We start from the raw sequence: 18,299 nt of genomic DNA, 5'->3' as shown, positions 1-18,299 counted from the left end.
TCTCTCTACAGATCAGAATCTAAACCCCACATATTGATAGAGACAATAAGACTGCAGGCTGCCCACCCCTAACAAAGCATAAAGCCTTTGTTTTTTGCATATTAAGCTGCATCGTCTTGCAACCATTGAGCAATTTGAGAAAAATAAGAGCTAAATAAGCATGAAGAAGTGAGCATCCCATGAGGCCAATATTTGGATATCATCTGCATGTATATATATATATATATATATATATATATATATATATATATATATATCAACGCTATGGCAAACATTTGTTAACCACTGCATTTAAAAAGCCATGTATATTCAGCGCCATTATCCAATAGACAGCAGTGCTGTATGCACGTGGACAGTGCTTGACGGGAACAGCAAAGAGACACTGACAGCGGCATAATCGAAAGAGAAGGACGCCCATCTTCCGACACAAATCAGGAGATGGGCGTCCTTCTCCCAGGGTCGCCCAAATAGGCATAATGGAAAGCCGATTTTAGGTATCCTCAACTGCTTTCCGTTGCGGGGACGACCAAAGTTTACGGGGGCATCGGCAGTGTACCGAAGGCAAGATGGGGGCATGGTTAAGAGATGGGCATCCTCGACCTATAATGGAAAAAAGAAGGGCGTCCCTGACAAGCATTTGGCCGACTTTACTTGGTCCAATTTTTTTTCACGACCAAGCCTCAAAAAGGTGCCTGAACTGACCAGATGACCACCGGAGGGAATCGGGGATGACCTCCCCTTACTCCCCCAGTGGACACCAACCCCCTCCCACCCTAAAAAAAAAAATTTAAAAACATTTTTTCCAGCTTCTATGCCAGCCTCAAATGTCATACCCAACTCCAACACAGCAGAATGCAGGTCCCTGGAGCAGTTTTTAGTAGGTACTGCAGTGCACTTCAGGCAGGCGGACACAGGCCCATCCCCCCCCCCCCCCCCCCACCTGTTACACTTGTGGTGGTAAATGTGAGCCCTCCAAAACCCACCCGAAACCCACTGTACCCACATCTAGGTGCCCCCCCTTCACCCCTTAGGGCTATGGTAGTAGTCTACAGTTGTGGGGAGTGGGTTTGGGGGGGGGTTGGGGGGGCTCAGCACACAAGGTAAGAGAGCTATGTACCTGGGACCTTTTTCTGAAATCCACTGCAGTGCCCCCTAGGGTGCCCGGTTGGTGTCCTGGCATGTAAGGGGTGACCAGTGCACTACGAATGCTGGCTCCTCCCACGACCAAATGGCTTGGATTTGGTCATTTTTGAGATGGGCGTCCTCGGTTTCCATTATCGCTGAAAACCGGGGATGACCATCTCAAAAACAACCTAAGGACGACCATCTCTAAGGTCGACCTAAATTTCATGATTTCGGCTTCCCCGACCGTATTATCGAAACGAAAGATGGACGCCCATCTTGTTTTGATAATACGGGATGCCCCACCACTTCGCGGGGATGTCCTTAGAGATGGGCGTCGCTGTTCAAAAATGCCCCTCTGAGTGTCTTGCAACAGCAAAAGAGATAAACAAAAAGCAGACACTGAAAGTCCAAACAGAATCTTTATTCTTACAGACCTGACGTGGCCATGTTTTGCCAATAAGGCTGCATCAGGGGTAATGAAATAAACAGCTAACAAAGAAATAAAAGATATATCACAAAATGATAAAAAATATTTACATAAAAATCAACGATAAGTCAACTTTAAGATAAAACATATAAAAAGGAACATCAATATAAATCTTGGAAGTCAAAGATGGTTAATACACTGAGCTTATTGAACAAATGAAAAAATTGAAAGCAAACATAACTAACCAGGGACAAGACAGGCTTTGCCCTGATAGCACAACTGATCATTTATTTATTTCATTTGTATCCCACATTTTACCACCTCTTTGCAGGCTCAATGTGGCTTACAATACATCACGAATGGTGGCAATACATAAGAAAATATACATTTAGTATTGCAGAAGGATCTTGGGTAACATGATAATAATAAAACGTGATAGTAGTTTAACAAGCAAATATTATAAGACAGTTCTGGATATGTGTATAGGAGTTCACATTTGTTGATCTTTGTGGTATACCTTGTTAAAGAGATGGGTCTTCAGTAGCTTGCGGAAGTTAGTTAGTTCATAGATCATTTTTAAGTTGCGCGGCAGCGCGTTCCAGAATTGTGTGCTCAGGTAGGAAAAGGTTGACGCATGCGTTAGTTTGTATTTTAGACCTTTACAGTTGGGGAAGTGAAGATTAAGGAATGTGCGGGACGATTTTTTAGCATTCCTGGGTGGTAAGTCTATCAGGTCTGACATATAGGCTGGGGCGTCTCCGTGAATGATTTTGTGAACTAGGGTGCATATTTTGAACGTGATGCGTTAAGTGGGAGCCTGAAGTTTCTTGATTATTTGCTCTTTGCAACCAGCGTAGAGTGTGTTGCAGTAGTCTAGATGACTGAGTACCATTGATTGTACCAGGTTGTGGAAGATGGTCCTTGGGAAGAAAGGTCTTACTCTTTTTAATTTACACATTGAGTGGAACATCTTCTTGGTTGTGTTTTTCGCGTGACTCTCAAGTGTTAGGTGTCAATCAATGGTAACTCCAAGAATTTTTAGGGTGTCCGAAATTGGAAGATTCAGTTTTGGTGTGTTAATGGTGGTGAATTTGTTCGTGTTATGTTGCGAAGTGAGTATTAGGCATTGGGATTTTTCTGCATTGAGTTTCAGCTGAAATGCATACGCCCATGTATGCATGATATGTAGGCTTTGGTTGATGTCACTGGAAATTTCCTTTAAATCTTGTTTAAATGGGATGTAGATCGTTACGTCGTCTGCGTATATATTTGGGTTGAGGTTTTGATTTGACAGTAGTTTGGCCAAGGGTATCATCATTAAGTTGAATAAGGTCGGTGAGAGGGGGGATCCTTGTGGAACTCCACATTCAGGTATCTATGTAGCTGATGTAGTCGAATTAGATGTCACTTGGTATGATCGTGTGGTTAGGAACCCCTTGAACCAATTAAGAACGTTGCCTCCAATTCCAAAGTACTCGAGGATATGTAGTAATATTCCATGATCAACCATATCGAAGGCGCTAGACATATCGAATTGTAGAATTAGTATGTTCTTGCCAGTTGCAATCATTTGTTTAAATTTATTATGAGAGTAACTAGTACCGTTTAAATTTATTATGAGAGTAACTAGCACAGTTTCCGTACTGTGGTTAGACCGTAATCCTGACTGGGAGTCGTGTAGTATTGAGAATTTGTCTAAATAGTTTGTGAGTTGTTTGGTTACCATCCCTTCTGTTAGTTTGGTTATTAAGGGAATGGATGCTACTGGCCTGTAATTGGTTAGTTCACTAGCACTCTTTGTGTCTTTGGGTATGGGGGTGAGTAGAATGTTTCCTTTCTCCTTCGGGAAGGAGTCCAATTTGTAACATATAGTTCACGTGGTTCGTGAGGTCTGTTATAAATTGTTGAGGGGCAGATGTCATAAGGTTGTTTGGGAATATGTCTAATTTGCAATGAGATTTGGCGAATCTTTTGAGCGTTTGGGAGATGAGATCCTCCGATAGTATCTCGAAGTTGGTCCAGTTTCTGTCTGCTGGATATACACCAGGGTCTGGATCTAGACAGTCAAGGAGTATGGCGTAACCGGTGGTACCGACTGGTATTTTAAGTCACAGTTGTACGATTTTCTCATTGAAGTATCTCGCGAGATTGTCTGCTCCTGGTCTATCTTTGCTGTTGGTTGTGATTGGTGTGATATCTAGTAGTTTGTTCACGAGTTGGAAGAGTTTATGTGTGTCTCTGTAGTTTGGTCCAATTTCAGTTTTATAAAATAATCTTTTAGTTTGTCTTACGGTATATTTATATTTTCTATGAAGTTGTTTCCAGGCGTTAAGTGTGGGGTCATCTTTCTTTTTATTCCACGCACGTTCTAACCTTCTAACTTGTGTTTTAAGTTTTTTCAGTTCTTCATTAAACCATGGTGTTGAGTTCTTCCTGTGTGAGGTTCTGGTTTGAGTTGGGGCAATGTTGTCTAATACTGATCTGCATCTATCGTCCCATTCTAGGAAGAACTGGTTTGTGTCTGCCTTTATCGTCCATCCGTTGTGGTAGATCTGTTGCCAGAATATTACCGAGTCTATTTTTCCTCTCGTGGTGTAGGTTTTGCGTTCTTGTTTATTATTGTGTCTTTCGTTCGTCATTGGAGGGAGATGTATGCTTTATAGTGGTCTGACCACGGTGCGGGTGTCCATCTTGTATCTGTTAGTATAAGGTTTGAGTCTGGATCAAATTTGTGTGTGATAATGACTAGTGTCCTTTAGTATGAGTTGGTTGTGTGTTTGGTATGTGAAGATCCCATAGTTGTAGGAACTCTTTGCATTCTTGGGTGCTTGTTGAGGTAAGATCTTCAAGATGCAGGTTGATTTCTCCTATTATATTAAGGTTTGAGGTTGAGACACAAGTGCTCGAGATGAAGTCCATAAAGTGTGTTTGGGAATCTTGCCAGTTGCCTGGTGGTCTGTAGAGTAGGACTGCGTTTAGGTGTTCCTGCAAGTTTGGGTGATTGATTCTTACCGAGGCGATTTCAAGCTATGGTAGAATGGATTCAGCTGTGGTTGTGATGGTGAACTCGGATTTGTATATTATGGCTATTCCTCCTCCTCTTTTTCCGTTTCTTGTCCAGTGGGTAATTTTGTATCCTGGTGGGCATAAATCTAAGATTATGGGGTCTTTAAGGTCGTGGATCCAGGTTTCAGTGATGAATAGGAGGTCAAGATTGTCTGTAGTGATCCAGTCTGTTATAATCTCTGTTTTATTTACTACTGCTCTGGCGTTTACGTACCCCATTTGGATTGAATGGTAAGGTTCAGTTTGGGACATAGATGTGTTAATTTTTATTAGTTGCCTGTTTTCTTGGTATCTGGTTTTGTTGTTTCCTTTCTTCCCTTTCTGTTGGTTATTTCCTTATGTATTTGTTTTTCCTTTTAGTTGGTTGTTGTTCTTTTGGTCTGGTAAGTTGTAAATGGGTTGTCTATATGGTTTGTGTATTGTGGGTAGATTGTTGTTTAAGTTGGGAGTAGTCCATGCGTGGTAGATTAGGGAGAGGAAGTAGATTATCATGAGTAGTTTGTTGGTATTCATGTTGGCTGTGGATTGTGGTGCTTGGTTGTGCCTGAGGGTATTAGTGAATGAAATTGTGTATGAATATCAAGCACTGTCAGCATTAGGCAGTGTCAACTTCAAGCAGTGTGAGCAATTTAGTAGTGAGTAAATGTAATTTCAGCAGCATTCGCATTAATCAGTCTTAACATCAAGCGGTATCAACATTAAGCAGTACAACATTTAAGCATATACGACAAGAATCTCACTTATAGTCGATGGTGTAGTTCTTGTCTATGGCACAATTCGGATTAGTATAGTGCATCTAGTGCGTATAGAGCGATCCAAGCAAATAGAGCATGGATTGCGCCTATAATGCTTAGTGCAATTCTCATCCAAGCATGGTTCAGACATGCATGCAATAAGCTTTGAAATTACATAGAGCATTTAAATCATATAAAGCATTTACGGGTGCAAGGCACTTACAGCATATGAAGCAATTAGAACGCATAAAGCATTCAAAGCATTTAGGGCAATTTTCATCCGTGGTCTAATTCAGGTGCACATAGAGCATTAAAGCAAATGCATCATTCAAAGCATTTAAGGCGTGTGCAGCATCCAAAGCAAAGTCGTTTAGCATGCTACAAAGTGAAGTTAGTCATTCAGCACTTCGATTGTTCAATTTTGATATCGCTTACGATTTGAAGTCTCAAGCGTTGTTCCTCTGCTCGTTCAGTATTCTCACTTGGTGCCAGGTGTGCTGCCCTTATCCATGCTATGTTCTCTTTTGGTCTCTGTGCGTGCTCAATCAGTGCCCTCGTATCGAACCTCCAGCACGTTTCGATCGACTTGGGCAGCGTGTCAACTGGATCGGGGTGTTAGGTATGTGGACATTTCGCATCGTACTGGTAGTAGATGTGGGAAGGTGTCGGCGGTCACTGTCCTGACAGAGGGAGGTCGGCATTCGGTCTCTGGCCTCGCGCTATCCTTTTATAAAGGTGTAGTTAGCCCTCTTTGCTTGGGCCTTTATGGTGCCGTCTTTCACTTCCCTCCCCGTGCCTGTGCGACTTGTGCGTTCTGACCGGTGGCCTGGGCTTCCGGCAGGTAGCTGCTCCAGTGGTCAGCCCAAACCTCGGGTGATCGGTGCCCCGATGGGCTGTCTCCCTTGTCTACCCGCCCTTGAGGTCGGCAGGCGGGTGGGTGGTCTAGGCGCTCGGGTCTCGCTACGCTTTCTTGGGGAGAGGAGCCGCTAGCCTACCTGATTCAGTATCCAAGATGACCTGGAGGAATAATGTAAAAGAATACTAAATAGTAGCAACACTCCATACTACCAATCCCAGAGCAAGCAGTGGCTTCCTCATGTCTGTCTCAATAGCAGAATATGGACTTTTCCTCCAAAAACCTGTCCAAACCTTTTTTAAACCCAGATATAACTGCTGTTACCACATCCTCTGGCAGGGAGTTCCAGAGCTTAACTGTTCTTTGACTGAAAAACTATTTCCTCCTGTTTGTTTTAAAAGTATTTCCATGTAATTTCATTGAAGGTCCCATGGTCATTGTACTTTTTGAAAGAATTTTAAAAAATCGATTCACTTCTACTCGTTCTACACCACTTCTTATGTTATGTTCTTATGCCTACCCCTCTTACCACTCCCTTTACTTCTTGCCTAGATGAGAGCTTACTACTTTCATGATGAGAATCCCAAGTTCTCCACCAGTTCACCCCACCCCCATTCCTATCCTGTCACACTGTTTTCCTTTTCTGATTCTGAAATCACAGAGGAACAAACTGCGTCTTTTCTCTTCAAAATTCACTATTTGTTTTTCTAAGTATAAATGTACATGTACACAAGGTAAATGGTGCTGAAAAATAGGCATCGGGAAAATTCAGCGATTAGCACTATTCTATAAAGGGGGTTCTAAGATGAACCCCCTTTATAGAATAATGCCTAGCAGGGATTCTCCTGCCCAAATTTGGGCACAAGGGCCTATGCCAGCTGAAACCAGGTGTAAATCCTGGCGCACAACTTTGGTATGCATCCCTCAACTTCTATACACTGCGCCTAATTGTCTGGAACATCCCTGACCTGCCTCTGCCACCTTCCCATTGCCATGCCCCCTTTTGGGTTGTGTGCGAGATGATATGGGTGCAGATTGTTACAGAATCATGCATAATCAGATCCACACGCAAATCCAAATTAGTGTCAATTACTGCCAATAATTGCTTGTTAGCAGCCAATCATTGATGGTTAGCTCGTTATTTGCATGCGGATCTCAGGATCACACACAAATTTGGACGCCATTTATAGAATCTTGGGGATTATGTGAGATTAGGGCATATCTTATACAGTACCCCCCCCCCCCCCAGAATCTAATTGCGCAAATCTGGGCGCATTCTGATTTGCACACGTAACTTAATTTGATAATGAACCAATCATTGCCAATAATTGGATGCTAACAAGCAATTATCAGCACTAACTGGCAGTAATTAGAATTTACATGCACTACTCGCTAACCACCAAATTCTACATATGGCGCCTTAAGTTGTGAGTACTAATTTGGCCACACAGCCAAACTGCACATACAACTTAATTGATTAACAAGTCAGCGCCGATAATTGGATGTTAACAAGCAATTAGCGGCACTAATTGGCTTTAATTAGAATTTATGCACACAACTTTCTAGGTATATTCTACAATGTGGTGCGCGTAAATTCTAAAGCAGATAGTTGAAAAGGGGGCGTGTCCATGGGCATGGAATGGGTGGGTTGTGGGCATTTAAAAAAAAAAAACTTTGTGTACCATTATAGAATACACCCAATCTGCGCCTAACTTAGGCGCAGGTAATTAGGCCTGATTTTCGTTCACCTAAATGCAAGAATGTCATTTGAGTGTATTTTATAAACTATGCCTAACTTAGACATAGTTTATAGAATCACACTAACAGCATGGTTTTACGGTGCTGATTTTTAAGGCACCATATATAAAATTTCCCCCTATGCGTATTCTATAACGTAGTCCATATAAATTCTACTGCGCAGATCCCAAAACATAAGAATATAAGCACTGCCATACTGGGAAATAACCAATGGTCCATCAAGCCCAGCATCCCGTCTCCGACAGCGGCCAAACCAGGCTTCAAGAACCCGGCAACCCCCCCCCCCAATAAAAAATTAATAATGTTCAATAGACTTTTCCCTCAGGAATCTGTACAAACCCCCTTTAAACTCTGTAAGGCCAGCTGCTGTTACTACATTCTCTGGCAACGAGTTCCAGAGTCCAACTACACGCTGAGTAAATAAAAACTTTCTCCAGTTTGTTTTAAATCTACCATATTATAGCTTCATCTTGTGTCCCCTGGTTCTATTGTTGTTTGAAAGTGTAAACAAACGCTTCACATCTGTCCGCTCTACTCTGCTCATTATCTTGTAGACTTCTATCATATCATCCCTCAGCCACCTTTTCTCCAAGCTGAAGAGCCCTAACTTTCTCAGCCTTTCCTCATAGGGAAGTTGTTCCATCCCTTTTATCATTTTCGTCGCCCTTCTCTGCACCTTCTCCAATTCCTTTATATCTTTTTTGAGTTGCGGCGACCAGTATTGGACACAATATTCGAGGTGCGGTCGCACCATGGAGAGATACAACGGCATTATAACATCCTTGTGTTTGTTTTCCATCCCTTTCCTAATAATACCCAACATTCTGTGCGCTTTCTTAGCCGCCGCAGCACACTGAGCAGAAGTTTTTAACGTCGTATCCACGATGACTCCCAGATCCCTTTCTAGGTCTGTGACTCCTAACGCGGAACCTTGCATGACATAGCTGTAATTCGGGCATGGCTATGGAAGGAGCATGGGCAGGTCATGGGCATTCCAAAAATGTACGCAGTGTTACAGAATAACCCTCTCCACACCTAAAGTTAGGCATGGGCATTTACACCAGGTTTTCATCGGCGTAAATGGCTGCGCCTAAATTCTAGTCATCTGGATGGATTTAAGCATTTTCTATAAAACGAGCATAATGTCAGGCATGATTTAAAGAATACACTAAGCATGCTTTCCTTCAACGCCAATTTTTTAGGCGACATATACAGAATTATATAAGATGATATTGTTGTGTATGATTTTATTGTGTATATGTTGTTGTGAGCTGCTTAGTTGTAGACGGCACAGAACATTTTTAGATAAATAAATAAATTAGGTCCTACATGTGCAAATTGTGATTCTGCTCACACTTCACCCAAACTCCACCCCAGAACATGCCTACACTAAAGTCACCTACAAGATGTAGGATAATTTTGTAAGGAATTTTATATGTATACACTGGCATCTATGCACAGAAATACCTTCATAAATACATAGTGTCGGAGAGATCAGAGAAATTCTTCAATGCCACTGTCTGTACATGTAGCTGGAAACAAATGGATAAGGAGACTTATCTGTATAGTGGCAAATGCAAAACAGATACGTTTTGGGTTTTTTTTTAAATACTGACCCACTTCATCTGCAGCTACCTGGTGTTTTTGTCTTATTTAATATCCAGCTCCCAACTCAAGCTGACATCAATTTCAATTCACTGTTGATGTTACCACAGCTTCCAATAACGCTCAGTGAGAGCAACAGTACTATAGTAAATACAATTAGCACTTAAGATAATAAAACAGATAAAGTGAAAATTCCTTGATTGGAGACCACAGATCTCAGCTTCTTCCAAACTCCAGCTAACGTGGACCCTAAATCCAGCTGTTAGGTGCTGCCATTGTGTGAATATGCTTCTACCTCTTAACCTCTTATTTACCTGTTCAGTACCCACGTTGTTTTAATCATTCCCATAATACATGTAATAACCTTTTATTTGTCCTGTTTCTCTGTCAAATAGATTGTAAGCTCTATCAAGCATGGACTACCTGTTTTTGTACAATGCTGTGTATGTCTAGTAATGCTATGGAAATAAGTAGTAGTAGCAGAAAAGATTACCTCTCCCTTTCCTCTCTTCTACCACAGAGGGCTCTGAATGCTGCCTCTCCGCATCCCCAGTTCCAGCCTCAGTTGCAAAAGGCCAGAGCCAAGAATCAAACCTCAAGTCCTGGTTGCTGAGTACTGACACTGGGCCAGATTGTGCATTTTAATTTTGGGGTTTAATTTATTATTAATTTTCAAATTATATAACCACACATAATGCAATTATTAGAAATACAGCATTAATATAACAGAAAATAATATATTAACCAACAAGGAAAAGGAGGATAACATAATGTTACTTTTCTTCTTTGTGCATTTTAATTTTTAATTAAAATGTCTTAATTATTATTCCATTATTTTGAAAAAAGTTCTTAAATCATGTTGAACTTTTATCTTAGTTTTTGAGTGAGTGTCTTAAAAACTTTACAGCACCAGTATGAAAAATGTTCTTTGTACAAAAACAAAGTGCAATGCGGAGAACAAAATGAGAAAGCAAGCATGCTCTATCAAGCAGGAGGGAATTAAGGGCCTTGTTTACTAAGCCGTGTTAGGCACATTAGTGTTTTTAATGCGTGTTAACTATGTACTCACGTTAACCGTGTATGTGCCTACAATATCCCTATAGGCACCTACAAGGTTAGCATGCGCGCTAATTGTAGGCACGTTAAAAATGCTAACGTACCTCAGTAAACAGGGCCCTTAATTTGTAGAGCATAGCTCAGCCTCCAGTTACTCCTCTCACTTTCTGGCACACTAGATATTTTCTGGTGATGTTATGTTTTGGACTTGCTCCTTGGAGGCAGAGATATAATCAAATTCCTTTCACTGGCTGGACTTGCAAAAAGTTGCAAAGATAAAGAGCTGCTTTTCTCCCACATAGTCATTAAGAAAATCTCCATTTCCAATACTGTATTTCATAAGTCTACAAAAATGCACCGATTTGCAAAATCAAAACAGTGTGGTTGTAAATGATCCATTTTGGTTTATTCATGCAGTTGTGGCTTTTCTTACACTGAAAAACAAAGTTTTCTATCTTTGAAATGCAACACTAGACTCTTGTATAACAGAGTGATAATTTTTTTTTCTTTTTATAGAATATACATAGCTACTAATTTCCTCTAGTCTTTGTTTTATCTTATTAAGTGCCTTGTCAAAAAAACAGCAGAAATGCATGAAACGAAGGGCAGAGATCATAATTTTTGGTTAGCTGTGTATAAACCATAACAGGCAATGGATAGGCTTGTTCCAGCTCTGTATTATATTTACTCAGCCTCAGTGGCATTGTGTCTTTGGCAAAGCTACAGAGAATGATGAAGACAATGTGCTACGAGCACTTAGGAGACAGCAAGGGAAGCCAGTTGAGAGTTTTTTGTAGTATACATGGACAACTTGATGTTTAAAAGAATTTATCCAGGTAGAAGCGCAAGGGTGGATCTAGGGTTACCAGTGCACCCCTCCCTGGGCTCTTTATCATCTTATCCCTATTCCCCCTAGCTCCACTGCAGTGACACAAGGCCTTCCTCCACAAATCTGCATTCCAGCATGGCTGCATCCTGTCTCCTCTGACAACTTCTTGTCAGAAGGGGCAGCACACAAGGCACTGGAAATCATGGGCCTGGCACCCCTAAAACATCAATGCCTCCTGCCACCCTTACCTGGCTTACCGTGTTCTGCTGGCCCTCTAGCGGTGCCTACTACCCTGATAAATGCTGCTGAGACAGATATTTAGTTGCAATATCCAGACAGTGCAGCTGAAAATCTTTACAGACTGCCTTGCCACTATCTGGATAGTGCCAGATAGTCCAGGGGTTCTATCTGGATAGTGGCATTTTTCAGTGCCGCTATCCAGATAAAGTAGGATAGCGCCAGCACAGAAGCCAAGGGTGGCCCAGCCCAATACTAGAGATTTACCACCGCAATGCTAGAGATTGAAGGCCAAATGAGTGAGATTTTTCGCGTGCGCCCCAGCCATGTCTAAAACTACTTCTGGCAAATGCGCATTCTGAACACTGACATATTCTAATCAATAAATAGAAAATTAATTTATTTTTTCAACATTTGTTGTCAGAGATGCCAAGGGTGGCCCATCCAGAAGAGTGACATGTACCACCCCAATAAGTAAAACTGAAGGTCGAGTGAGGTTTTTCTCACTGTGAATTAAATCTATAAATTTGAAATGGTGGTGAAGGAACAGAAGTCCAAGGAAGGGCTGCGGGCTACACTTATTGAAAAGTAATGCCTTCATGTGTCTTCATGGATGACATGTTACATATTTTAATCCACAATAAGGAATAGAGAGTCCTGATATCTCTCTAAGATAGATAGCAAAGCACTTTAACAGGACTATAATCCTGTGAAGTGCAATAGAAACCTTAATGAGAAAAGGGAAAAAAGTCTCTCAACCCAACCTCCACCCAAGATAGATATTTTCAAAAACAAAGGTGGAGGAAATCACATGGGTTACCTCTCTTCATTGGCATTAAAAAAACCCTTGACTCTTGTTCAAAATTGATAAACTTCACAGGAATGCAATTAATGGATCCGCAAAAGAAGTGAGAGAATTACTTAAATTAAACTTCAAAGTGCAGGTGGGCAAAAACGAGTGTAGTCAGTCAATCACACCGACTATGGCCAGAGTTTCGTTGCTGAAGGCTGTCTCAAGGCGTGCATGACCTCTTTTCTGTATTAAAACTCAAATTTTCCCATTTACCTCAAGCGAAGTTGCTCAATAAATTATGGGCATCCACGCTTCAGATTCCATGTCTTGGGTCCTTCTAGGAATTCTGCTCAAGTCGCAGCAGCACCAGTGAAAGCAGCAGGCTCCGGCTCGCCTCTAGCCTTCCCTGCTGTTTTCACTGGTGCCGCTGGTTGTCCACCAACACAATACAGCACCTGTCTCCCTCATTGCCCCCCACCATGCAGCATCAGTTTCCACCCCCCCCCCCCCAACATGCAGCACCTGTCTCCATCCTTGCCCCCCACCGTAAAGCATTTCTCTCCCTCTCTGTCCTCCCCCCACCCCCCTGCAATCCAGACCAATACATCTCCTCTTCTTTTAACGTTCTTCTTCCACGATCTATACAATGCTGGCACTCTCAGCAAGAACAGCCTGCTTTAGCCAACCCCAGGGCCTTCCATCAGCAAGGGTGGGATGCAGCTGAAGGAAGGCTCCCAGGATTGGCAGAAATAGCTACTGCTGAGTAGCAGGCTGCTTCAGCCAATCTTGTGGCCTTCCTTCAGCAAGGGCCGGACGCAGCTGCAGGAAGGTCCTGGGGGATTGGATGAAGCAACCTGCTATTGCTAAGAGTTCTGGCACTGCACAGATTGTGGCAAAAAGAACTTTTAAAAGAAGAGAAGAGGTTTTTTCATGTACTGAACAAAGATGGCACACTTAAATCGTTCAACGATCTGTGGGTCAGCCACCACCTCTCTGCTCAATTGCATCTTTGCCCCCCCTCCCCCCCCCAGCCTCACTGTCCTTATGGGTGTGGGAATGTTTAGTGGAGATGTATGGTCTGGACGCTCAGTTGTTGGTTCCCCCTAAGTACTACTATGGTCACCTGCGAGAGAACTCACCTATGACTGCCTATGGCCCCCTGGCTCAGAAATCGTCTCTTGAGTTGGGGCTCTGTATCCGGGTCACACAACTCCAATCATGTTTGTTGAGTACCTACAAAACCTTGGGGAGTGCAGACTTTTGAGAGCTGCAATTTAAATTCCTCATGCACCTCCACATCTCCCTGCACAGAGCATTTAAAGCTACCCTCCGCCCTGGTGATGATTGCCCGAAGTATTCTGGGGCTGGGGTACATTTAGATCACATGTTCTGGCTTTCCCTCCGATTTTAGACTTTTGGACTCAACTGTGTAATCAAGTGTCCCAGATGTGGAGGGTCACGTGGACCAGCCCCACTTTGTTTGACTCATTTCACATACGCAGAGTAGCCCGTGCAGGTTTGAAGGATTTTTTTAAAGAGAGCAGTGATCATGGGGAAAAAGACTATTCTCTGCATCTGGTTACATTCTGACTACCCCTCTATACAACAATGGCGGTCTGCCATGATCACGTTGAGTGCCCTGGAACGTAAAGACATTCAAGACTTGTCTTCAATGCGGGGAAACCGCTTTCTCCAATGTTGGTCCCCCTTTTGGGATACTGAATGGGTTTTTTTTTTTGTTACATTTGTACCCCGCACTTTCCCACTCATGGCAGGCTCAATGCAGCTAATAGTTTTCATGTTTGGAGTAGATTTTGAATTGGTGGAAGGAGGGGTAGTGGGTGGGGGGGGTGTTGGGGTGGATGGCTGGGGTAGGATGGGGGGAGGTTTTGGGTGCATTTTGCAAGATGTTGGCTGTTACTTTGGGGACCACGAGATACTTTGTGTATGAAGTGTACAATGTAACAGTACTTGCTTTTCTGTGTTCAACTTCCGTGGTAATTAATAAAAATATATATGCAAAAAAAAAAAAAAAGAAGAGAAGAGGTACCGGATTGCGGATGGCAATGAAGATGCCAATACGTGAGATCGGGCCCCTTAAGTGTGTGAGCTGGAGAAGGGGCCCGATTGTGTGTGTCACATGCTAAATGTGTGTGATCTGGTATGTCTGTGCCAGTGGCTGAATATCACTGCTTTCGGATTGCACCTCACTGCTCCATACGAACGTTCAGTGGCAGTGACTATCCAGATAATACTGCTGAATCAGAGGTGAACTGACCATTCAGGCAACTGGGCAGGGCTTCAATGTGCTGTGGCAGCGGCGGGCAACCGGGCAGTGACCCAGAGCCTCTGCATGGTTGCCCGCCGCTGCCACAGCACATTGCAGCCCTGCCCAGTCCTACCCTGAAAGACCTGGTGATCTAGTGGCCTCTGCGGGGTCAGAAAAGAATCCCACTCTTTCCTGCCTGCTGCTGCTACTTTGCATGGTGGCACCAGCACCACTTGCTATGTTTTAAAAATGCTGCTGAGACCCGCGAGACTACTTCAGTATCCATTTTGGGCACAGTAGCAATAGCAGGCAGAAAAGAGTGGGTTTTTTTCTTGTCCCCTAGGAAGCCACTTTACCACCAGGCCCTTTGAGGTAGGACCAGGGAGGGCAGCAGCGGTGCGGGAGGGGGGCAGCGGCGCAGCAGTGGGGCGGTGGGCAGTGGCCGGGGGGAAGTCCAATGACCTTTACTGCTCAGGGGCCCCGACCACTGTCAGTCCGCCCCTGTGCTGAATATTGTTACTTTATCCGGAATAGGGAGAAGATGATAATGAGCCCAGGGAGAGGAGAACTGGCAATCCCAGCTCCATTCCTGCGCTGCTACACGGATAAAGGCTTCCATGTATGCTATCAATTGGCTTTCCTAGCTGTCTCCTAAGTGCGTTCAGCATGAATATATGATAAGGATAGAGAATCTCTATGATATTTTTAAACTATATTAGGACAGCATATGTGGGTTGCTGATTTATTTTTATTGTTGATTTTATTTTAATTGGTCTGTATGTTTTTGTTTTATATGGATAAACTGTATATGTTGATTTGTAATCTGCCTAGAATTGAAAAGATAGTGCGGAATAGAAACTTGGAAAATAAATAAATAAATTGTCTTCATCATTCACTGTAGCTTTGCCAGCATTTAAAGCCAAAGGCTTTATATTACCTTGATAGTTTTCACTGGTGATGACGGTGACTGTTCAATCAACTCCATTCAACTACAAACACATACAACACTCATGTGCACCTGCCAATTTACTGAACAGTGATAAAAAGCAGTACATAACACACTGAGCCTGCCATGTGTGGGAAAGCACGGGGTACAAATGTAATAAATAAATAAACACTATCATTTTTACTTGGAAGTATTACTTCATGTCATTAAATATACTTATACTAATGAAGTTTGAGGTAAATCTTCAGTGATCTAGCCACGTAGCAGAGTTAGCCTGTTAGATTCAAGCTCTGAAAATTTACAACTGAGAGGCTAAATATAGTCATTAGACTATATTTAACCACTGAAATCCTGGGAGGTCCTACAGGAATAGTCAGGTTGGATGAAGGAACTTCTCTGGCCTTGTGCTGGGAGGGGGCTCTGGTATTCAAAGAGCCCGTGAAGGGTTACTCTCAGAGCAGGTTGTTATGTTGAAGATTCGAATTACAGGATCATGAATGAGAAAGATAAGATTGCCAGAGTTGGGAACAGAGGTGAACACTGGCCGCAGAGTGGGGGCTATTTTAAAGAGTGAGCTACCAAGACATATAGGATTGCATTTTCAGTAAACTACTGATACAAAGTGCGAAGGGGCATTTTAGCTATGACACCAAAATCCAATTTTGGACATTTTGCAAAAAACTTCCAAACATGGTCATTTTCAAACCAGAAAGATGCCTATATTTTGGGTTCAAAATCATCCTGTCATAGATGTTTTTGTGCTCAGTGTGTCTTTCTTTTAGGGCCATTTTCAAACAAAAAATGTCCATGAGAAAAACGCATAAAAATAAGCCATTGGGAAGTATGGGGGTCAGCAGACCTACTAGACTGGCCACACAGACATCCCAGCAGAACAGTGGGGCAGCATAGGGGCACTGCAGTGAACTTCACATAAAACGTCCCAGGTACACATCACATCATAACCCCTTTATATTGTATGGTGAGCCCTGCAGGAACAGCTAAATATGTGCTGTACCCAACTGTAAACCACTACAATAGTCCTTATGCCACCACGTGTCACCTATATGTGGGTTCAGTAGGTATTTCATGGTTTTTGGGGCGCTCACATTTTCCACCACAAGTGTACCAGTTAAAGTGGGATATGGACCTGGGTCCCCTTCTTTACAGTCAATTGAACCAACCACTAGGCTACTCCAGGGACCTTCTTGCTGCTCTAAGACATGGCCATTATATTTGCAGCCATCATACAGCCTGGTATGCACTGTCACTCTGACCTTTTGGAAGGGAGGGAGGAGGTCAGTGACCACTGGGGGATTAAGGGGGGGTCATGCCTTTACCTTCCAGTGGTGATCTGTTCAGTTTGGTCACCTTCTTGGCACTTAGTAGTTAATGAAACACGTCTAGCGAAAAACGTCCAATTTTTTGCCCTGGATATTTTTATAATGTTCCATTATCGCAGACAAATGACCAAATTGTAAGCCCACCCTAGTCCCACCCAAAATGCACCTTCAACACACCCCCTTGAGACTTAGACAAACTAAATAGAAAAAGTCTTAAAATGAGTTTTGAAAATAGCAATTTAGACATTTTTACAAAAAAAAAAAAAAAAAGTCCAATGTCGCTTTGTGCCCTTTTTTGGACGTTTTTCTGTTTCAAAATTGAGCTCTATAGTCAGCTGCAACCTAGCTGAACAAATTGTGGATGAAAATTTTCCTACCTTAGGGGTCCTTTACCAAGCTGTGGTAAAAGGGGCCATGCAGTGGCATCGCCACATGGATTTGCCGTGCGTCGAGGCTCCCTTTTACTGCAGCGGGTAAAAGGAAATGGTTGTGCGGTAAGTTAAGCACTTGCCATGTGGCCATTACCAGGGGGAACCCTTGACATTTCCTATTTAGGAGGCGGTAAGGGCTCCTACGCTAACCGGGCCATAGCGCTGCCCGATTACTGCCGAGTAAGACCCTGGTAGTAAAAAAATAAAAATAATTTTCAAGCACCAGAAATGGTACGCAGCACACACCGGAACTAATACCAGGCTCCAGAGGTAGGACAGATTTGCCACATGCCATTACCGCGATAGCCCTACTGCAGCTTTGTAAAAGGGCCCCTTAGCAAGGTATAATACAGCTAGCTATGTCATCGTTGAGCTAATTGAAAGTTTACCCCTATAACTACTATTGAAATGACAGACCCAAATCATGCTTACCGTAGTATCATTGCTAGTTATATAGACCAAGACATCAGAGGAGTTTCTGCTGGTAATGTATCGGTAGCAGTTCCACACACAGCTAATCAGGTAAGCCTAAAATGAGAGGAAAATATCCTGTGGTTTGTTATTCCACTTATTTTTTCAAAACTGTACTGCAAGATAATGTTTCTACCATTGGGGTTTTTGGACATTAGACTTGAGAAACAAGGCAGGAAAAAATGACCTACAGCAGGACTACTGATTGCAAAAACAGGCAGAAGGCATTTTAGAGATTTAACATTCCTGCAAAGTAAACTAAACTCAAGAGAGCAAACATAAGCACTGACTCACAATGTATCAGACCACACGCCTGGAATTTTTGCTACTGGCTATGTGCTTTATATTTGGAATTA

The 18,299-nt window shown here is 42.7% G+C and overlaps 1 protein-coding gene across 1 annotated transcript in view; it reads right to left on the bottom strand.

Moving 5' to 3' along the window:
• The window catches only part of LAPTM4B (lysosomal protein transmembrane 4 beta), a 177,430-nt gene that overhangs the window by 44,593 nt on the left and 114,538 nt on the right, over positions 1–18,299 (bottom strand). The window contains exon 6 of the mRNA XM_030190188.1: positions 17,905–18,000. Coding sequence (XP_030046048.1) covers positions 17,905–18,000 — 96 coding nt within the window. The remainder of the gene's footprint in view (positions 1–17,904; positions 18,001–18,299) is intronic.

This window comes from Microcaecilia unicolor, chromosome 1, assembly GCF_901765095.1.
Source record: "Microcaecilia unicolor chromosome 1, aMicUni1.1, whole genome shotgun sequence".
NCBI classification, from domain to species: domain Eukaryota; kingdom Metazoa; phylum Chordata; class Amphibia; order Gymnophiona; family Siphonopidae; genus Microcaecilia; species Microcaecilia unicolor.
The sequence above is the reverse complement of the archived record's forward strand: the minus strand, read 5'-3'. Positions and strand labels throughout refer to the sequence as shown.